Genomic DNA, 23,856 nt, shown 5'->3' with positions numbered 1-23,856 from the left:
GTACCCAGTGTTTGTGGAACTGAGGGTTGAATTTTGAGAAAACCAGGGAATACTAAGGCATAAGATAGCCCAGTTCTGATCCCTCATCTGTTGTTAGTAAACCACGTGCCACTGGACATGTCACTTCCCCCCATAAGCCTTAACTCTCCTCCCTGAAAATGGGCCTGATGAGGCCACAGTGGTCAGGAGGTGGAGACCTAAATTCAATGGCTTCTGGTGTGTTCTTTCACAATGTAGTTGCCCAAGGAGCTCAAGATTTGAGAGAACCAGAAGTTAAAAAAAAATGCTTATTGGCTAGGTGCAGCTCAGTGAGTATAGCACTTGCCCAATGTGTATGAGGCCAAGAACCCAACCCCCAGCCACCATCACTGCAAAACAAAAATAAATATTCATGAAAAATGTTAATATGTTTCAGAATTTTGCTATTTTTCAGGTAATATCTCACTCCCACCCTCAATCCTTCTTGGGATGTGTATCCAGCAATCGTGATATAACATTGATGATGGTAATGATAGCCACGTTAATCATTAATTTGTGTTTCTCTACTGAGGTTACATCTTTCTGTCAAGTTCTTACCTTGTGATAGATTCTGCACTAAATGCTTCATGTACAGAGTCTCATTAAACATTCACAATAACCCAGAGGAAAAATGGGTCATTTTCTTCATGTGCCAAATAGGGAGAGAATTGAAGGAAAAAGAGCCTGAGAAATTTGCCCAAGAGCCCATAGAAAGGAGTGGAGTTTAGATTCCAACTCACAATTCAGAATGCCTTGACTGTGAATCCCATGAACTTTCATTATGTTGTTCAAACTCTAGACTTATGAGGGAGGTATTATGCTTCCCCACAAAAGAGCCACCAAAGGTGACCAAGAGCTCTCATTTACAAGTTGTGCATACATGTGTTTTGTATGTGTAGGAAAAACATAAGTAAAAGAACTCAATGGAGATTTTTCAAAGGGAAAATGTAAATAACTAATGCATACATTTTTAAATGTTCAATATCACTATTTACTAGGAAAATTACTAGTCACATCTGTAATGAGTTACCACCTCACATTCTTTTGATGGCTATTCTCAAAAAGACAGGAAAACAAAGGACTGGAGAGATGGTTCCGTGGTTTAAAACACTTGCTCTTCTCTCAGAGCACCCAGGTTTGATTTCTGGCACACACATGGCTAATAACTGTTACTCCAGTTCCAAGGCATCCAATGCCCTCTGCAGGTCTCTGTGGAGCATTGCATGCACGTGGTACACTTACATACGTGCATGCCAAACACTTATACACATTATAAAAAAAAAAAAAGACATTAAAAAAAAGTTGAGAAGGCTTTGCAGAAAAGGGAATCATGTACACTGTTGGTGAGAATGCCAGTTAATACAGTCACTACTGAGAACAATATGGAGGCATCTCACACAACTGAAATATAACCGTCTGATCCAGCATGTTAGTTGCTCTTCTGTTGCTATGATATGGAAGGAAGTGTTTATTTTTGTTTATGGTTTCAGAGATATAGGAGTTCATTATGACAGAGAGCCATGGCAGCAAGTGGCAGGCATGTAACAGATACTGAAAGTTGAGAGCTCACACTTCCAACAGCAATCACAAACCAGAGAGGGCAAACTGGAAGTGAATCAAGACTACGAACTCTCAAAACTCTCACCAAGTAACAGACTTCTTCCACCAAGGCCACACCTCCTAAACCTTAACCAATAGAGCCATCAACTAGAAACCAAGTATTCAAATATTTGAGCCTGTGGGGGACATTCTCATTCAAACCATCACATCCAGCTCTCTTGCTACTGGACACATATCCAAAAGAATTGAAATTAAAGGCCTAGGAGATAACTCAGTGGTTAAAGAACTTGCCTGCAAGCATGAAGACCAGATCAGACCCCCAGAAATACAGTAAATGCTAGAAAGCCATGGCAGCTTGCCTGTAATTCCAGCCTAGGAGAGTGGAGGCACGGACCCCCCCCACCCCAGAGCAGGTTGGCCAGCAAGACTATATCAGTGAGTTCTTGGTTTGGTTGATAGACTTTGCCCCAGTGAATAAGGTACAAAAGCAATGGAGGATGATTCCTGATATCACCCTCAGGCCTCCACATGTAGGTGTACACACATGTACATGAACCTACATGTATACCCCTAGCATGCAAAAAACATGAACACATACACACCTACACACTATACACACACACACACACACACACACACACACGATAAATGTGAGAGGTGATAGGTTTGCTCGTGACCCTCATTTACTCATTATAAACCAATATGAAAGCATTATCTAATAAGCATACAAAATATTTATCAATTAAAAATAAACTTTTAAAAATTAAAAACGCATTATACCATGATATGGCATAAAATTTGGAATCTAATTTTGTATATCACTATCAGTCCCTGAATCTAGAACCTTCCTTTGGCAGCCACCAGAGAAAGAAAGGAAGTGCACTCCCTCAGCGCCTGGCTCCCAGTAGGAACTCCCTTTCCCTGGCCCCAGCTGCCCTCTTAGAGCTCAGAGCTGGGTTTGGGAAACCTCATGTGACACTTGAGAGTAAGCTTTCCAGCAGCCTGTAGATTTATTTATTTTTTCTGTGGTGATGAGAAGTATCAGACTTTTGGTCAAGCCTTGGCCTCGACTCTACTTAAAAATGGAAGTTTTATAAATGAAGTTTCCTGTGTATGTATTCAATTTGTATTTCATAAAGCAGTTATTGTCCATTAAATAAATTCCATCTGATTGTTGGAAACCTATTAGAGGGTTAATTGTTGTGTAATGAGATATGTCTCTATTGCATCGTACCCTTAGCTTCAATCAATATGTTTTTAATATCCTATAGTCAGTTGGTACTTGGGGCTCATACAATAGCTATTCTGTTCAGGGTACGATTTCATAATGGAGTTATCACAAGCTAAATTGAAGCTGACATTTTTGAAACATGTCTAATTAAGGTTAGCAGCTATGTAGACCATAGTCTATAGCGAAAGGAAGTTGGTCCACAAGTATCAAGAAATTGTTGTAAAGAAGTGGAAATACACTTTAAATGCATCGCATGCTCACAAGCAGGGAGTTTATACTCCTGCACATTGGCTTAGTTTGAGGCACACACACTGTGATGTCCAGTCATATCTTTTCCCTCCTCAACTTCATTGCTCCCAGTGGACAGGACCCCGGGTGAGTCATCTTAGGCCTCTGATCCTCTGAGTCCTTCCATACAAAGGTGCTAATGGTGCCCATATTACCTGCATTTTGTAGGACTTCAGCAAATGACATCTACGATGTGCCAAGCACAAATATTTTACACTCAATAAATGCTAGCTTCTATCTTGTGCAATATTTTCCAAAGCTCTTTAGCTTCTTGAAAATTCCCTTTCCCTTGAAAACCTCTGGTGTTTTCCACGTCATCCATCAATGCCAGTGTCTCCTTCCTGGCCATGCTCGTGTCCTCCTGCTGTTCTCACATCTGTGGTCTAGGAGAACACAAGGGCTTCCCTTACAAAAACATTCAGATCCTCCCACAGTCTATGTCCTCACACATAGGCAACTGAATAAATAATTCAAGGCCACCCCTGGTTTCTCCAACTCCTTTATTTTTATCTGTCTTGCAAACATATGTGTTAACTGGTTGGTTTCAGTTATCTGAACAATTGGTTATAGAAAGAGTACTGGGCTAGGAACTATGAGACCAGTGTCTGAAGTCTTTGCAAATGCATCTATCCCCTCTGCTTCTTGATCTTCAGTTTTCTGATCAGTAAGCCAAAGGGGTTTGGTCTTTCTCAGCCAGGATTTTCTTTTTCATGTCTCTGAGAAAATAATGAGTAACTTTTTTCTGCAAAGATGGTACCTACTAGTGCCAATCTAATTGCAAAGGAGAGAAGCTACTTCACTTTATCTAGACTTGTTTAGAGAAGCACTGTTCAATAGGACTTTATGCAATAATGATAATGTTCTATATCCACACCTAGCAAGGTAGTAACCTCTTAACTGTGGCTATGACTCACTTGAAATATGACAGATGTGACCAAGTTCAGGATTTTAAAATATATTTCATGTTAGTTAATTTAAAGTTAAAAAGTCACATGTGGCTACTAGGCTCAATATTGAGTAGCGCAGACTTACAGCTTTGAATTTTGACTCACATAACCTGAGTACAAAAGTTGATCTGTCCCAACATTAGCATTCTCCAATGGTATGATTTCATTGTGTGTGTGTGTGTGTGTGTGTGTGTGAGAGAGAGAGAGAGAGAGAGAGCGAGAGAGAGAGAGAGAGAGAGAGAGAGAGAGAGAGAGAGAAAGAGAATACAAGTGTCTGTGAAAATCAAATAAATGTCAGACACAGGAATGCATGCACTCCCTGGATGTGTAGGGCACCACACACCATATTTGCTGTTGCTCACTCATCAGATGTCTGTTAAGAACTCGGTGAAGTATAGGAGACACCATGGACTTCAATAGCTACCATGTCTCTCTATTTCCCTTAGATATTTTCTTTGTGGTGGTATACACAACTGACCAGCATGCTAACAAACACCCCTCCTTAGCATATGAGCCCAGAAGCACAAAGGTTCCCTGTTAGGGGAACCCTGTGGCTTGAAATCCAGCTCTGCTATTGTGTCTTTGCAGATAACTAGAGCAGTAATAGAAGGGTAATCAGCAGGGCTGATGCATTTTGAAAAATGACGGGTTGGGCTGGGACATTTCTTGACATCATCTAGAAATCCAGTTGCCGGTGCCTGGGCAGGCATCTCAGATCTGCAGATTTTTAGGTCCAAAAGAATACAGAAGACTCATTCCTCTGCCTTCCCCACAACTGTCTTCTAAATAGACGCCAAACTTAGAGAACAAGTAGGAACCCAGAGACTGTTATAGCCAAAGGAAGATTGAATCCAGATACTCCAGACGGTAGGGGAAGCCACCATAATATTCCACGTCTGGGACTGGTCCCATTGAGAGATTGGCTCACCCCCTGGAAAGCTGCTAAAATGAATTAGATGGCACAGTAAAGAAACTGCTTTTGACTGTTAAATTGCAAATGACTCATTCATCCCCAGAACATCAGGGCTGGAAGGTTTCTTAGGCATCCTCTCATCCTCTCACTTTCTGGTAAAGGAGCCATGCCTTCATGTTTAATGCCTATGGTACAGGACGGTTCCTGGCCCATAGTAGGTACCTGGAAAATATTGTTAAGGGAGTTGTTTTGGAGGACAAAATGGGACAAAAGAAGTTCTTACAACCATGTGGGAAATTCTCAGTGAAGCTTTTCATACCAAATGCAATTAAAATTATTGTAGGTAGAGTTCTAGCCTGTTGAATCTGTGCTACTTAACATCAGAGAAATGTGTGTGTGTGTGTGTGTGTGTGTGTGTGTCTCTGTGTGTCTGTGTCTGTGTGTGTGTGTGTCTGTGTGTCTGTGTCTGTGTCGTCTGTGTCTGTGTCTGTGTCTGTGTGATCAGAACAGAAGCCACTTAGAACCAAACAAAATCCAAAGCAAGAGGGGGAATTTCATTTATAGACATTTTCCTGAAGTCTTGGCTTATATATGGAGAACATGGAATAACACAGACTGTGTCCTCTGTCCCATTGCTTTGGCCCCAATCCCATCAGATGCCCACTCAACTGTTCCTAAGTCAGTATATTTCTCCTCTTTCCTTCGCCTCCTAGAGAATTGGGATCAGCATGTGACCTTTGCCTTGAAGGGAGAATCCTGGTGCAGTATGCGTTCAATGCCTCCTCCCCAATGCCCTGTGGCCCATCAGGACACTGGAGCCCTCGGGAAGCAGAAGGTAAGCCAGGATCTAGATTCTTATTAACAGGTGGGGTTTTCAGAAAACAGTTTTCTCCAACCCAATCTCATTTCTTAATGGTCTTTCTTATATAATGTCTTGTTTAATCTTAAGATTCTTTGCAAGGACAGTGTTCATGCATTCATTCTTTTTGCAAATACTTTTCAACACACACTGTTCTAAGTATGCTATTCTCTGGTTACATATGAGGAAATAAAGGCACCATGATATTAAATAAGGGCCAAAGGCACACAGTACATCAAAATACTCATGTAACTTGCAGGCTCTAGCTGCCTATTGGTACATTAGAGTTAATGTACATATCTGGGGACTTCAAAGCATCAGTCATCTTTGATTCTTCTTCAGTTATTTCGAAGACTGTGGGTCATACTTGTGTACGTCTAACCCATTCCTTTTCATTTTTTCCATGTACCCTCTTATTTGGAAGACACAGGAGGGCATCACCTCCTGGTTGCCCCTGTCTCGGCCTCCACACATGGTCAGATCTTGTCCCAAGTGACCAATGACTGAGCTTCCTCATAACATCTTTGTTTTGTTTAGAAAACAGCTTCTATGTCTTATAGAAACATAATATCTTTAGACAGATCTTCATGGTTACACTCTGTCACTTGCCCCTGAAACCAAGCTGACAGAGATCCTGTGCCTTCCTCTCTATATTCTACCTCCCTTTCCCTGACCTGGGAGACTTATACATTGTTCTAATTCACTTTGCTGTTGCTCTGATAAATGCCATGACAAAAAGTAGCTTGGGAAGACAAGAGCATAGTTCATCTTACACTTCTAGGTAGCAGTTCATCAGCTAGGCAGGAACCTGGAGACAGACACCGAAACAGAGACAGTAGAGGACCTCTGTTTTTTGGCCTACTCTCTCTTTGGCTTGTCCAGACCCACCTACCTAAGAATCCACAGTGGACTGGGCCCTTCTATATCAATTAGCAATCAAGAAAGCACCGCACAGACAGATCTACAAGCCAAACTAATCGAGGCAATCTCTCAATTGAGACTCCCTCAGATAACTCTGGGCTGTGTTAAGATGAAAGCTGAAGTTAACTTGTGGGCATGTTGACCCTGTCATACCCCCAGGCCCTCTTGCAGGTCAGTTGGAACCAACAGTCACTGGGCGAGACACCCTCACATCAGTTCAACAGAGGAGCAGAATTCATCCCCTTGTAGAACAGCAGTGAGCTTTCCTCCTCTGTCCTCTATATTTTTAGAAAGAGGGTTGGAAAAGAAAAGCCAGAGATAGACTAAAGCAAAGGAAAAGGATCAGAGAGGAAAGTTGAAAAATGATGGCACTGTGCTTTATTTTCTAAAGTAGCTTAAAATAAAAATGAGAGTTGAACTCAGGCACTCTAAACAAATCCATCTGGATGTAAAGCAGAGAGATGTCTGGGAGGACCCCTCAGCTCAGCCCCGCAGAATCACAGGCTGTCAGACTTAGATGAGACACCTGGGGACACAAAGCTCCTGTCCCTACCCCGTGAGGAATCCCAATGAATTTCCTCACCAAGGTATGCCCTAGCTTTTTAGAAAGTTCTTCCTGGCTCTGCAATCACAATTTCCCCATCAAATGAAACCATTTTGGTATCTCTCAGAAGAAGCTATGCATCTCTGACACCACACCACACTTTGCATACTTACACGGGTGTACCTGCCTTTACCTATGTCTGCCACAGGATCTAGATGTTGGGCCTGGCCACAAGCGCATGGTTGAAACTGTGCTGATGATCCACCACGAGGGAGTGAGATAAGCAAACGTGTGATTACCATGCAGTGAAAGAGCCCAAGCTGATCAAAGTAGAGGGCTAAGGATCCAGTAGAAAGGGGCCCTCACTCAGGACTACAGGCCTAGGCTTCCCACTAAATGTCACAGAGCACACTGGAGCACTTTAAACAAAATGCCTTAGTTTTTACTTACAATGTGATAGCTACTAATAGAAATAGATTACTCAAGCAAAAGGTCCTCAATAATGCTATGTGCGTTTAGGGGGATTTACCTATGAACAGCATGGTAAGAGTGGCAGCTGTTGTACAGGTGAGGTACATAGTGTTCATATGAGTTTGGATTCACGCTGAGACCAGGGAGAGGACACCATGTACTTTGGACAGAGTAGAGCATAGGTTCATAAACTGTGGGTTGAAATTCCATATAGGGTCAGGTGATTAAATGTGAGGATTGCATAACATTTGGCAACAGTAAATGGTTTCTGAACATGCATTCGCCAAAAATTAACTCAGTCAAACATGTAATGAATCCTAGGTATTTCTGGCAACAATAGCCCATGTTACATTATACAGGATCACTTCAGCCCTAATTCTGAACATACATGCATTTTGGAATGCTCAAGTCTTCACACCGTTTAAGCCAATGAATGTTACTTTAAAACCCCTTAGATTTAAGATTATTCTGTGCTATGAATTGTAGTGTTTTTACTGTTTGTACACAGTGTTTGGCTCACATATAAACATAGTGGTTTAATTACAGAAAACAAAGACTTAATATTCTCCTACTGTCGTGTCTCAGCATGTACCAAATTGGTTTGTCTTTGGCTTGTACTGTGTTACAAATGCTTGACTTAAAAAAAATACGTTCAAGTTGCTGACTTAAGTTTCATTAAGAAAAATAAAGTATTAACTGGGTTTTGGCTTGGGATTAAGACAGAATTTCCAAAAACTTTTGAAATGGCCCTAAACAGACACCTGCCATTCCTGTGATTCATATTTATGCCCCATAATATTCTCAGCACTAACGACTATAAAATCAAAATATTGATCAGCTCTGAAAAACACTGAAGGTACTCTCTATGTCTTAAAATACCAAATATTCAGGGAAAATTTAATCTTTTATGTTAAAAAGCATATCCATCTCATTAGTGTGCAGATTTACTTTTGTCTTTGATAAATGATAACATTATATGTATACAATAGAATTCTTTTAAAGGAAATTCCTTACGATTGATTATCAAGAAATGTTTGATTTATATATACCCATTTTGTTTGTGATTTTTGTGAGTTTTTAAATATTTTATGTGTATGAGAGTTTTGCCCGTGTATATCTGAGAGTACCACATCATACAGTGATGACAGAGGCCAGAAGAGGGCATTGAATGCCCTGAAACTGGAGTTACAGTTGTTAGTGCCATGTGGGTGTTGGGAATGGAACTCAAGTCTTCTGTGACAGCAACCAGTGCTCTTAACCACAGAGCTATCTCTCCAGCCCCACATACAGCATTTTGTCTACCTGTATACCAGGCATTACATAAAAATCTCAAGTGAAGGGGCTGGAGAGAAGGCTCAGTGTTTAAGAGCACTGACTGCTCTTGCAGAGGACCCGGGTTCAATTCCTAGCACCCACATGGCGGCTACAAACTGTCATTAACTCCAGTTCCAGGGGAATCAGAAGCCCTCTTCTGACCTCCGCAACGTTGCACAACATGCATGTACTCACATACGTGCAGGCAATACACTCATACACATAAAATTTTAAAGAATCATAAATAAGTTTTTTTAATTTTTAAATTTTTTTTAAATCTCAGGTGAAAAGTTGCAGTTGAACAGAGTTTAAGAATCCTTAGTGTAAGTTTTGTGGTAAGACACACAAGTTTCTAAGATTGCTCCAGCAGCTCTGTATAAAACAGATTAAAGGATGAAGGTTCTGGAAGAAAGGAAGCAGTTTATGGTTGTTGCCAGAATCCAAATGAGCAATGGTGGTTACTCCTGGTGGTCTATGCAGTGAGGACAGAGAAAAGATGCTCTTGTGAGATAATTGGGTCGTAGGATCAACAAGGCTCTCCCTTTACTAAAACTATCTTGTTTCCTTTTTCTACTTGTTTGAGTCACATAATGTCCAGATATCTCTACACACCTCATCCAAACCAACTGTCAGTCAGTGAAGTCTGTTCTTGGCTTGTCCCTGCTCTCTTAAAGTGTGGCATGTGGTTCATAATGAAGCCCAAGTGAGGAGCCCCTGGTTTCTGAGCTGACTCAAGTCATTGAGGACTACCCAGCACCTCCTATATAAATTTAGTACATTCAGGCCAGGAAAAGACACTGTTCTTTTTTTAGTTTCCTATTAAAGGCTCTGTGATCTGTTTGGCTCAGACCTTTTTAATATCCTTGAAGAAATAAACTTTTCCATGAGCCAAACTCTGAATTTATTTCTCAACTCATTTTCATCCTATTTATCTTTGTGTGTTTAAGTTTTTGGACTTCCCAAACTAACAGAAAACTCCCAAGTTCATGCGCAATGACAGATATAGCTGTGGGTTTGAGGGAAAAAATATGGGGCAGGATTAAAGGAGTGGACCTTGGTCCTAGTCCTGGCATTGACATAGTTTGTTCCTTTCAATGAGTTCCTAAATATCTCTGAACATGGTGTCTTATCATAGAATGGACATTTGAACTCTAGTGTCCTTACTTTTCCTATGTCCATATTAATAAGAGAGAAAGTTCTTCTTTTTAAAGACCTTTCTTGAATATCTACTGTACTCCATCCATTTAATAGCACAGTGTAAAGAACTTGCCTTTGTTTACAGAAAGTAGATATACTGTTGTCACTTAAGCAAAATCTATATTTCATAGATACATATTTTTTGAAATATTAACCATGTTATGCTCATAACCCAGGAATAAGATGGTTGAATCTCATAGACACAAACTCCACTTAAGACCATGTATTCAAGTACAGGTTTCAGAGTGATAGGTTTTCCATGACAGATTGGCACGTGGTACCAGCTGTTTTCATTTCCTTTCTTGTTTGTGTGCGTTTTCTCTCTATTTTTCTTCTAGACTATTTCAGGTGTGCTGAAACAGGCATCTGGAAAAAAATCTTGGCACCATATCTACATTCATGTCAACAGCTGCAGTGTGTATACACTTAAACATATAATAGGAGTCTCTATAGATCTTCATAAATGTAAATTTGGATAAGCATACTATGTATAAATATATTGCTATACATATCTATGGCCTTATTCCTAGTGGACTGCTTATATAAACAGGGACTTTTCCATTTAGTCACATATATACAAAAGAATATGTATTACTAATGAAGTAACAGGACCTTTGTACCTCACTTGCTCTGTCTTCCTTTCCTCCCTTTACCTCTTTTTCCTTCCCTCATTTACTTCCTTCCTTCCTCCTTCTCTTCCTTATTTTATTTCTTCATTTCCTTTTCTCAGCATGTCTCTGTCTCACAACCACATAACAGTCAGTCTCACAGCTGTGCCCACTTTTCCTTCTTAGAAATTTTAACTCATGATCTCTAATGGTCCTTTTGTCCAAACTGTAGATGAGTAGTCCAGTAGTATAATACTAATAGTGTAAGAATCTCCTAACTGACTTTGCAAGGCCAGAAGCTCCATGAACACAAAAAACACAACTGAAAACAAAACCTGTTCCCCCCAGAGACTAGCCGAACACTGCACACAGACCCACCATTTAGTCATTGTTCTTTCAATGCATAGACATATAGATAGATGAATAATGGATGGATAGATGAATGGAAGGAAGGAAGGAAGGAAGGAAGGAAGGAAGGAAGGAAGGGAGGAAGGAGGGAAGGAAGGAAGGAAGGAAGGAAGGAAGGAAGGAAGGAAGGAAGGAAGGAAGGAAGGAAGGAAGGAAGGAAGGAAGGAAGGAAGGAAGGAAGGAAGGAAGGAAGGAAGGAAGGAAGGAAGGAAGGAAGGAAGGAAGGAAGGAAGGAAGGAAGGAAGGAAGGAAGGAAGGAACAACTTAGGTTACATAAGACCCTGTTTCAAAAGGAAGGAAGGAAGGAAGGAAGGAAGGAAGGAAGGAAGGAAGGAAGGAGGGAAGGAAGGACAGATGGATGGGTTGATGAAATGACAGATTGATAGACAGTTGTAAGGACGAGTACACAGACAGATGGAGGATTAATGAAATGATGGATGGATAGTATTTATTCTCTAAATAATGATTTTCCTAAAAGACAAATTTTATGTCACTTATCTATTTAAAATTTATCAGATCCTCTTCACCTATCTTAGTATAAAATATAGTTTCCTTGATATGACATACAAAGCACTTCCCAATGTGAGTTCTACTTAACCCTGCCAGGAGCGTCTGCTCTTCTTTTGTGAAACCATGGTCATCTTAACTGACGTTCTTTCTCAACTCTTGTCTTGGCTTGAAACACCTCCTCCTACTAATATTTTCCTTTCTAATTCCTCGTTCTTTTTCAATACAGAGCTAGTATGTTCATGAGCATCTACTACTAAAGGGCTCATTCCATTCACACTTAACAACTAAGGTAGCTGTACAGTGGGTAACACAACCAGAAGCTGAACAGTCCACATTTAACCCAACTACTGTTGCTTCAAATCCTGGCACACTGCCTGGACTAACAACTTCACATAATATTCTGCTCCTTACAAGAGGATTGCTTAGCCATCAGAAGCTCATTTTTCTCTTCTGTAAAATGAGTTTAGTAATACGTGCATCATAGACTTGTTGTCAGAATGAAGAGAGCTGAGGCGTGCACTGTGTTTGGCTGTGCACATAGAGGATGCTCAGTTGATGAAGCTGGTATTATTAATGGGCTTGCTGCTTGGTGATGGGTTGGACTTCATGACTCTTAGGGCTCTTTTTTAATATCTAAGGGTCTGTCTTTAATAACCAAACAAGTTCAAGCTTTGCTAAAATTTCTACTTCCATTTGCCTACTTGAGCTTAATGACCAGACTCACCTGTCCTTTGGAAAGTATTTGGTCTCTCTGTTTACTAACAAGAAAACAAAGAAAGATGAGCCAAACAGATTTCTCATCTTTTCTATCCTGTGGCTTCTTACCACTGGCAGTCATTTTCTCCAAGGAGCCGATAAAAATCACTTTATACCTTGCCAACTCAGGGAAAAACATATGGAGGGTGCAGCACCCATCACTGGACAGCAGACTCCAAAATTCCATGCTGTAACTTCTTTTTGTAATATTATATCTGCAAGAGAGAATTGTTCTTTAACAAATACTGACCAAATATCTACTATGTGCAATCTCAGACCAAGCACTATATTAATCAAAGGTGCATGACTAAAGTAGATGTGTAAAACAGAGACAGCAATGGTAATTATCTTTCAGGATTTTGAATTAGTTGAATTAACTAATAACTAAGGACTATTCATCACGTATTATGCACTCTTGGCATTGATGTGTGCAGAATGAATAAGAGAGCCATGTGCCCTCACAATCCATACTTAAGAGTCAAGAATTCACTGGGTTGGAGACTAGACAGGAAGAAGGCTTTACATAAGTAAGAAGTCATTGTTCTTAAACTAAGAGTTACTTCTAGCCAGCAGTTGCTGTGGGTGATGGATAATAAACCTAGTCAAGGTAGGGTAAAAGTTATCTTGTAGTAGTATTTCTCGCTTCTCAATCTAGTGCGTTATTTATGGAATGTATTTGTGTGATTTTTCTTGTCCCCCTTTCTTTTCTTTTCTTCCTCTATTTTTCATTTCTACTTGATGGCATCTCTCTTCTATGTCTATGGACAGAGACAAAGATGTAGTGGAAATCAACAGCCTTCATGGTAATAAAATCCCCCCAACCCACACCCAAATAGCTTTTCAATGCTTATGTTATGGCTATTCCTGCTAGCCTGTAACATTATCACAAACATTTTCAGACTAATATGGCTTTTTTTCTTTCCTGATTTATAAATATTCAACATGCTCTCTCCCACACATATACACACCACCACTGCACAACAACCACCACCACCAGCGGTAACAACCAATAACACTGAAGGAAAAAAAACAATAAAGAATATGGCTAATAAGACTTGGGATTCTTTCATCCTGGCTTCACCAGTAATCTCTGTCTCTCTCAATAAGAGCAAATCACCATATTGAGCTCTGATTACTTTTCTCGGCAGCACAATGGAGAGCTCTCTGAAGGTCTAGATGTGACCTCAGCAGAAAAGAATTTAGAAGTTGCTGTACACTGAGGTCAGTGGAGATGAAGCACCCCCTCCCTGGGAAGAAGAGCAGTAGACTCCTTCCTTCCTTCCTTCTCCTCCTCTTCACCCCCTCCCCCATTCCTGAGTCAAACTGGACAGAACTCAGAGAAGCTCTGTGGTATGGGATGACCTCATGTAGGCAAGAGGAGGAGGAGAGATAAGATGACCCCAAGTCTGTCTTGCAGCTCTGTCATTCACAGTTCAGTTTCCTCCCAGACCTTCTGGCTAGGGGTATAGCCTATCTTTGCTTACCCCCTCTGTGGTGTGTTTTCTTGTGCTCTGTCAGTCCCAGTAGGCTGGGCCAAAGTTAATAACACAACATGATCCCTTCATCTAACAGGAGCTTTATGGTGTATGCCTTTGCTCAATTTACCCTGTGCTTTTGAGCCTTAATAGCCTCACTTATAAAATGAGTTCATGCAAGAATCAAACAAGCTCATGGGACAAAGAGGTACTCAACAGAATGTCTCTCTTTCTATGCAAGGCAGCAAAGCTTCTAAGCAAGATTAGGAAGGAAAGTCTCAGCATTAATAGTAAAACCCTTGAATAGTTTCAAATGTCTGGTGATTCATCTGAGATCTGTTTTGCAATGAGCTGAGTGACTGATCCATATAAGCAGATTTTTCATTTATTTATTTATTTATTTATTTATTTATTTAATTTTAATTTTATGTGTATGGGTGTATTGCCTGCCTGTAGGTAAGTGCACCCGTGCTGTGCAGTGCCTGCGGAGGTCAGAAGAGGCTGTCGGATCCCCTGAAACTGGAGTTACAGACAGTTGTTAGCTGCCATGTGGGTGCTGGGAATCAAACCCAGGTCCTCCGTAAGAGCAGTCCGAGCTTATAAGCAGATTTTACATGACACAGATCTACTCTCTCTTTTGTCTCTCTAAATTCTCAATAGGCTAATCTTTTCTGGAGTCTGCAGGAAGCTCTGAAGCCCTAGATGAAATTCTTCCTTAATAACTGTTTTGCATCTCTCTTTTCCACAGGTCACCCAGATGTTGAACAACCCTGTAAGTCCAGTGTCCGAACCTGGAGTCCAAATTCAGCTGTCAACCCACACACGGTCCCTCCAGCCTGTCCTGAGCCGCAAGGCTGCTACCTCGAGCTGGAATTCCAATATCCCCTGGTCCCAGAGTCTCTGACCATCTGGGTGACCTTTGTCTCTACTGACTGGGACTCTAGCGGAGCTGTCAATGATATCAAACTATTGACTATCAGTGGAAAGAACATCTCTCTGGGACCTCAGAATGTCTTCTGTGATGTTCCACTGACCATCAGACTCCGGGATGTGGGTGAAGAGGTTCATGGCATCCAGATCTATACTCTAGATGAACACCTGGAGATTGATGCAGCCATGCTGACCTCCGTTGCAGATAGCCCACTCTGCCTGGAGTGTAAACCCTTACAGTATAAAGTGGTCCGAGATCCTCCTCTCCAGGAAGATGTGGCCTCACTAGTGCACCTCAACAGAAGGTTTATGGACATGTAAGTGCATTCTCCATATAAGAAACTGGTCAAAGGGATAGGCTGTGGAGGGATGTAAGGAAAATTAGAAGATCTGGGCTTGTAGAAGAAAGTTCAGTTCAGTCAGACTTACTTGTTGGGGTTGTGGTTCAGTGTTAAATGTAGACTTGTGTTAGCATGGCAGAGCTGATATGCTAGGGAGGGCTACAGTGTAATCAAAGGGCTTGGGTTCAAATTCATGTCTGCTATGTGACTCTTACTTCACTTCAGCCTCTCTAAAATTTGTACCAACAGAAAATGAAAGAGATGGAATGTGAATAGCATGAAAAACTCCTTTTCTGTTAATGCAAAGGGGAGAACTGAAGGGTGCTAATGAGTTACGTAAACTTGAAGCAGATGCACGCGTTCTGACCGCTTCTCTAGAATACAGAAATGTGTGCTGTCGAAGCAGGCTTTGGTGGGAATTGGGTCCACTCCTAGACACCTTCATTACACTTTTCTGGATGTTGAATACCTCTAGTCATGGTCCTTATTTTTGACTTATTTCCTAAGATAGAAAAGAAGTCCTATCCTCTTGGATTATTGAGGGTCTTACAGTTCTAGGAGCTCATGACTGCTTTGTGGGCAAAGAAGGAATGCTTACTGATTTCATGTGATGTGGTCCTTGTCTTCACTTTCTTTTCCCTTTCCAAATATCCTGGATATATGTTTTTATGAGTTAGATGCCTTATGAGGAGTTCATTATTGTGTTCTTTTCTGTGGTTATCAGCTTTCTATTGCTGTGAAAAAATTAGATAAATGAAGATAAAGGTTTATTTTGCCTCCAATTTCAGAACTTTTAGTCCATAATCACTTGGAGACATTGTGACTGACCTATTGCTACAGGCAGGCAAAATAAAACATCATGGCATGGAATACATGGCAGGCAAGAGCTGCCCACTTTGTAGGGGCCTGGCAGCAAAGAGAGCTTTTTTCATCATAAGGTCCATTCTCCAAAGTCCAATAAACTTTGAATCCAGAAATATATTAATGCTTTATGACATCGAAGCCTTCGTATTCTAATCACCTCCCTAAGTCCGCTTTGAACACTTGTGCTTTGGGAACTAAATCTTTAATTGATAAGCTCTAGGGGGACATTTGAGATCCAAACTAGAACCTTCTGTCTACCAGACAGAGGCCTAAAGTCTGTGTTATTTACTCATTTGATCCACCTCACCACCACAGTGCTACTGCCATTATCATTTTACAAAGAAGGAGAATGAGATTTGTGGGTGTGACGTTACTTGTTTGAGATCACCCATTTAGAGAGTTAGGAGATCAAGACTGAAACTGCATCCCAACTCCTAAGCTAGTAAAACCAACTTGTATTCAGCCAAAGATGTGAGTTTTTAACTTCTCTTTCAGTTTAAAAGATGATGGAGATTTAATGACTTAATTTGGGGTTCAAAAGTCTCTGCAGTCAATCATCAACCCTTGTTTAAACACCTCCTATGACCAAGGGACACTAGTGGAGAATATTTTGACTAATGCTAATGACAAAGGCTGGAGGCAGATGCTTTGTGTCCAGCTCTAGTGTGCTCCCTTACTAATGCTAGATAAATCAGTCAACGTTGAGCATCAATTTTTCCTCTGCATGATGAAAATACTGAACTCTGTGATTTCTATAAGCTTTGTGGCTATCAGTTTGGTTCTAAGATGATATAAGGTATAATCTTTACTCTGTTGAAAATATTTACTAAGCCAATCATTAATGGAAACCAAGCTCTGGAAGGAAACTTTTAATCTTTTTAAGAGACAGAACCACTTTCAAACACTTTAGCAGCAGCTCCTTTTAAATGCCAGCAATTAATGTGCATATCTCAAGCAAACCTTTGCCCATTCATTGAATCAGATGAAGAACATCTGTTTAAGAACTTAGGGGGAGCACTTGGTTTGTGTTTGAGAATGTACTTAAAATTTAAGTACATTGTCTTGCCATGAAAATATTCCATGACCCTGTCTCTTGCATCTCCCCACTTGTCTGGAGTTGGTAAAGTTCTATAAATATGCATCCACTTAAGATTTCTTTGTAAAATAGAGGAAAGAAATAATAGATGCCTTAAAGCCTCAGTTTAAAACACCTTTCATTTTTTACCTTGATTTATGAGCATGAAAGAGCTGACATGGGTTGATAAGTGTGGAATGGTAGAAATTAAACGAAAGGAAAAATACCCTGAATTCTGTTCTCAGCTAAGACACTGATTTTCTCAATGGTCTTAGGTAGTCACTTACTCTTTCTGGTCTTTAAATGCCTCAGTTCTACAAAAGAGAGTTTATACTCCAATAGTAGTCCTCAGACTCAGTTGCCCACTTCAAAATCTTGAGATGTTTTGAATTGCCTGCCTCTCGCCTTCTATCCCCCTGCCTTCCTCCCAATATCGAGTAATTCGTATGAGTAAAGCTTGACCACCAGGAATTGTAAAATCTCAAAAAGCAATTAATATATGTAATTAATCTTCAGACCCCCTACACTAAAATGTGCTCTTAAGATGTGGCCCTAGATCAGCAACACCAGCCTCACTTGGGAACTTAGAAAGGCCAGGTTCTCAGGCCCTGGGCAGCCTACCGAATCAGAAATTCCATGTGCAGGGCCTCACCAGTTGATTCTGCTGCTGGTTAAAGTTTAACAGCTGCTTCTCCTGATGATCTCTAAGACTCAGAAATCTCCAAGTTCTCTTTCACCCCCAGAGCTATGCATTCAATTTTCAAATATGATTGGAGAATATTCTGTGTAGCAGAGTCTATACTGGAAAGTGGGTATTCTAAGGATGACTCAGACCTGTCCTTTTTCTGGAAGTGTCCAACCTGAGTGATGAGTAGAGGACTTTCCTTCCCTGATAAAAATAGCAATGCCTGTGCTGCTTTATTTCCAGATTCATCACCATTATGATCCCACCCTAAGGGACCATTTGTTCCTTCATTTGCCAACCAAACATTTCAGTCCATGGTATGTGACAAATGCCAGTGCTAGATACAGACACTGTTTGGCCTTCCTGCATGTATGTAAGTGCACCCATGTCATGCACTTTCCACGGAGGTCAAAAGAGAGCATCAGATCCCTTGGAACTGAAGTTAAGGACAGTTGTTAGCTGCCATGTTGGTGCTGGGTACTGAATGTGGGTCCTCTGCAAGAGGAGCCAGTGCTCTTAACCACTGAGTCATTTCTCCAGCCCCTTCTTTGTCTCTCTTGAGTCTCAAGGAGTTTATTGGAGACCAGTTCAGGGAAATGCTGGGCTTCCTCACCTGAATAGCCTCTGAGTCACTGAAGAATAAAACAAAAACACATCATTTCAAGTAGGTCTACCATTTGAACGCTTCCTTTATCTCTTGGTAATTTTAGTCCTGAACTCTACCACAAATACCTCTGTGTGTGTGTGTGTGTGTGTGTGTGTGTGTGTGTGTGTGTGTTTGCTGCTTTTGCATTTTCCCATATCAAATAAATTGGCTTCAATACAAGTTCTATATAAAGGCTCTTTTGGAAAAAAGGGGAGAGAGAGGAAAAAATGCTTTCTTTTTCTTTTCTGACTCAACCCATTACGTGATTCCCTTTGACCTTTGTCTTCATTTTTTTCTCCCAACAAAAATATTTATTCTTTCTGTTATCTACACTAGAGATAGTTTTCTAAGGTATGACATTGATGAAGAGAGAGCCTTCAATGCTTACTCCACAGAAGTTTCTGGTCGACTGATTACTCTTGGCCAGGACAAGGGAGAAATGTGGAATGTTTCCATCTCCCTAAAGCCAAAACCCCTCAGTTGAATGAGAATAAGTATAATCAGGATTAAAGAGTACCAGCATCAACTCTACTATTAACTAACATCACTCTCCATGTGACACCAAGGCACACTGCATTACCTTTTGGGTCTCAAGTTCTATACCTATAAAATGAAGGGTCAGTGCATTAAGATTTTCTCTGTGAGTAGACACAGACAAGGTGGCTTAGGTGATAAGCAAGTTTTACACTTAATTATACTAAAAGGGATTCAACAGAGATAGTTTAGAATAATGAATTCTCAAGAGATCCTCAGTGGCTCCAAATATCTTACTGAAATGTGCTATGCCCAATACCAATCATTTACTATTTACAATGCTTTAAGTGCCTTGTAAGTGCTTAAGAAGTCAGAAAGTTGAAACTCAAAATGATTTAGCCAGCCTTCAATGGCTAGTAATAGATGAGCCAAGTTTAAAATCCACATCTGATTCCAGATTCTACCTTTCTAACTACCATCGTAATACTCTTGTAATCAGAAGGTCGAATTTGAGAGCTTGAGAACTGCATCTAACCCGTCCAAATTTCTAGTCACAACAGGTAGAGTATAGAAAATTATAAGCCAGAAGCTACTACCCCACAATCAGCTCCTGTGACCTGCCTTTGGTGTCAAAAAATACACATTACATGGAATTGGAGAGACAGCTCAGTGGTTAAAAGTATTGGCTACTCTTGCAAAGGACCCAGGTTTGGTTCTCAGCACCCACATGGAGGCTAAAAACTGTAACCCCAAGTATTTCGTGGGTATATGGCAATGAACAGAGCAGAAAAAGTCCTTGCTTTCTTTGATTCTTACAATGCCTTGGGGAAGACAAAAAAGAACCATGGACTCATGTAACAGGACAGAACCAATATGTGATGTGATGTTAAGCCTCAAAGATTTGTAACATTTAGCTTAATTCAGGGTCAGCTGAAGGCACAGGTGGCTCCCGCAGGCTGTTTCTATGGCTCTTAAGAGGAGTCACCACTACATCTTCTTTCTTTTTGTGGGTTTTTCTGTTTATCAGCCAGCAACCCATTCTTTGTCATTATAGGTTTTCATTTGCTCATTCATCCACTAAATCATCAAAATCCAACACAACTGTATTCAGTGATGCTTGTTTTATTTAAAAATATTGCTAAGTGTCCGTTTTGTGCCATATGCTGTGTTAGAACTAGGCATCTGACTCTAGTTAATCCATGACTCCATCCACTCCATCGGCACCATTTAAAAAGGACACGGACAGGAATATAGTCATGCTTGCAAAGTGCTGTGTTGGGAGAAGCCAGGGAGGACCATGGGAAAGCAGAGGAACAGCCTTAGCCCAGTTTTAGAGGAAATGAGGCTTCCTGGAGTAAGTGAGGTCTAAACAGACTCAGGCCGAGTGCAACATTTGATCACTAAAGTACGCCACAATGCAGATGGTAGAAATCAAGTTCTGCCTAGTGACCAATGAGGAACGAATGGACAGAGGAATACACACAGTATCCAGAAATGTGTGCTCAACTGTAGGCCACATGTGGAGCTTTGAGGTATAAATATGGTATTTGAGTTGCCTATCTGGTTCTTACATTTATTTTATTTTTTATTTTTTGGATTTAGCATAGACAGTAATGGGTTCATTATGACAGTTTCATACTTGGATACCATTGTACTTTGCTATAATCACCCCATTACCCAGGCTTCCCCCCCCCCCCGCTGTATCTACAACTCTCCCCGTGGCAAGTCATATATGTATATATTTAAATCCAGATTTCAATTATGAAACATGCAATAGTTGTGCTTATTTTTCCCTCTCTCGCTCCATTAGCCTCTCCCCCTTCCTTTAGTGGCCTTCTTCCCCTCCAAATAACCTTCTTCTACTCTATATCACAATACACACACATACACGCACATATGTTTATGTATTTGTATATATTCCACATAAGAGATAAAAACACGATGTTGGTCTTTCTAAGTCTGGCTTACCTGACTTAACATGATTATCACAAATTCTATCCATTTTCCTGCAAGTGACATAATCCTGTTCACCATTTAAACTACCATCTAGTATTCCATAGAACAAATTTCCTGTTACATATAAATAAATAGATAGTATATTCTGCATTTTCTATTCTTTTGTCAGCACATCTACTGCAGTGGGAGTTCTTGTAGACACGTCCATGTAAATGCATTCATGCAAACATTTCTCTAGGACCGATACTTAAAAACAGAATTGCTGGATCAAAAGCTATGGGCCGTTTTCACCATAGGACACCACCCATAGCTCTATGAGAGGGAAATCTCGTGTACTAGTGTACTCTTCACCAGTTGTTTGGAGCAATGCTTGTGATTCCACTTAGTCACTACTTGCTCTTTGACACACTGAAAGCTGTTTTTCATTGCCCATTTAACAGGTGAAACTTGACTTCTCAATCACATCCATTCATGACTGAACAATTTTTTGAATATTTCCTGAATATTCTCATTACCCGTTCTGAGACAGGTCTATTAATATATTGAAGATAGTTCTCATCTCTCTTCACTTCAGGTCTCTGTTTTCTCATCTGTTAAAATGGGATTTTAATTTCAACCTACCTACATGTCTACCCATGGAATTAGGATCCAGGTGAAACAGGGGAGTGAAGATGGAATGGGTGTTCATGAAGACGTTACTGAGTCATTGTTTATGAATTGGTATATTTATCAAATGCTTCTCTCTTGCACTCCCTGTGCTGGGAACCAGGCCATATTCTGAAGATAAGATAGGTAACAAGAGCCAATCTGGTTGCTTCCCTCAGTAGAAACTAAATTTAGTCACTGTGATAACCACTTTTGCATGCACTGGTATGAGCAGCAACATCACTGGTATCAAGCTAACATCACTACTACCATGCAGCAAGTACCTCACAAATACTCATATTTTTATAAGCCTACTGATGAAGTATAGCTCCTAGTATGCCTGAGTTTTAGACCAGGAATATGAGATTCAGAGAGAAAGTCTTTCAAGTTTCCAAAGTTAATGGAGCTACAACTATGACTTATATTTGTGTGCCTGGCCCCTATGCCCAACAGCTGTTCCTGGTAAAGCCACAGACCATAAGTATTGCTATGGTGACTGGCAATGTACAGAGGAGTGTCTTGATGGATGGAGGAGAAAATCTAGTTTTTTTCACGTTTCCAGAAGCCACAGAATAAGAACAATAATTATAAAATAACGGGAGAAGAAAAAGAAGGAGGAAGAGGAGAAGGAGGGGGAGAGGGAATAGGAGAAGGAGGAGGAGGAGGAAGAGGAGGAAAAGGAGGAAGAAGAGGAGGAGGAGGGGGAGAGGGAAGAGGAGAAGGAGGAGGAGGTAGAAGAGGAGGAAGAAGAGGAGGAGGAGGGGGAGGAAGAGCAGGAGAGGAAAAATTAATACCAAAATTTTCACTTTTATTTATTTATCTCTTTAAATTTAAGCAGATGAGGAGGAGGGTTAAGGGAGAGTGGACACTGTCAGACCATCGGGGTTTCCAGTAACCTATTGCTGACATCAAGAATATGGACTGGATCCCTTCCTGAGCAAGCCCTTCTCCCACACTTGCCAAGCATGATTTTATGATTTTGCACACATATAGAGGTGCTGCTCTGCACAGCAGAGGAGTAATATCAGGAATAAGAGTTGTCTTTTTAACCCTAGAATGAGTATCATTGTTCTTCGCCCAGGCCAGCATACTGGGCACAATCTCAGACTATATCTGGAAGCTGGGCATCATCCACTTGTAACTCCCACTTACTAGTATTAGGCCAAGTACCTCTCAGGATAAAATATGGGTTGTGGGACTATTAGGATAAGCAAAAATGTTCATGAAAATTGAAGAATCTCCATGGTCAGCAGCAGTCGTAGAAGGACTGACTGTCTAACCACTCTCATGATTATGAAGGGCTCCTGTGTGGAGCTAACATCACTCATCTAAATATGTAGGAGTGAGGATCATGAAGAAGCAGGCTTTAACAAGAGTGTGCCTTTACAGCTTCTCTTCAACAAGCAGAGAAACTGAACCCACAGAAGTTAACTGATGGGGGCCAAAACTCTTTAGCAAATTTATTTGTCTGCTTACTCCTTCATTCATCCATCCACTCATTCATTCACTCACTCATTCAGTAAGAAGTGACTACTGGGCTAGTGAGATGGCTGAGAAGGCAAAAGCGCTTACCACCAAGCCTAATGGCCCAAGTTCTAGTCCAGGAACCACATAATGGAAGGAGAGAACTGAATCTCACTAGTTGTCCTCTGACCTCCACACTGGACCATGGCGTGTTTGTGCCCACATATGTACATATGCACAGACACACAGATAAATAAATATAATTAAAAACATTTAAAAACAAGTGACTGTTGCATGTCTGTCTTTGTGATAGCAAAACAACTCTAAATCTGGTAGGAGAGCTAGCCTGAACTTTAGCACACAAAAATATAATTACAAATGTGAGGCATTTTATTATAAGAGTTTATAATAGAATGACCACTTACCTTAAATGGATAATATTTGGAACAAGAGACTAGATATATAAGCAGGGGGTCAGATTAGGGGCTGATGGTTCCTGTTAAGGAGTTTCAAGAAAGTATGACAGAGGTTAGAGATATTTTAAGGTTCAGAGAAGAGAATGACTTGGAAATGTGTCTAAAAGACAGAACCAACAGGTTCTGAACTAATGAGTGACTTTCAAGTTTCCGTTTTGAGTATTTGGAATGACAGATGTGCCATTTTCTGAAATAGAAGGAGGAATGGATTTTAATTTAGAATATTTTCAGGGGAATGAGGTAGACTAAGAGCTTTCTCTTAAGTGCATCATGTTAGAAA

The 23,856-nt window shown here is 40.6% G+C and overlaps 1 protein-coding gene across 1 annotated transcript in view; it reads left to right on the top strand.

The window, feature by feature from the left end:
* The window catches only part of Pappa (pappalysin 1), a 252,646-nt gene that overhangs the window by 74,801 nt on the left and 153,989 nt on the right, over window positions 1-23,856 (top strand). The window contains exons 6-7 of the mRNA XM_008833486.3: window positions 5,671-5,792; window positions 14,769-15,267. Of these exons, the coding sequence (XP_008831708.1) occupies window positions 5,671-5,792; window positions 14,769-15,267 (621 nt within the window). The remainder of the gene's footprint in view (window positions 1-5,670; window positions 5,793-14,768; window positions 15,268-23,856) is intronic.

This window comes from Nannospalax galili, unplaced genomic scaffold, assembly GCF_000622305.1.
Source record: "Nannospalax galili isolate Female #2095 unplaced genomic scaffold, S.galili_v1.0 scaffold34, whole genome shotgun sequence".
In the NCBI taxonomy this organism is placed as follows: Eukaryota; Metazoa; Chordata; class Mammalia; order Rodentia; family Spalacidae; genus Nannospalax; species Nannospalax galili.
Note: the sequence above shows the minus strand (reverse complement) of the source record. Positions and strands in the feature narration are given on the sequence as shown.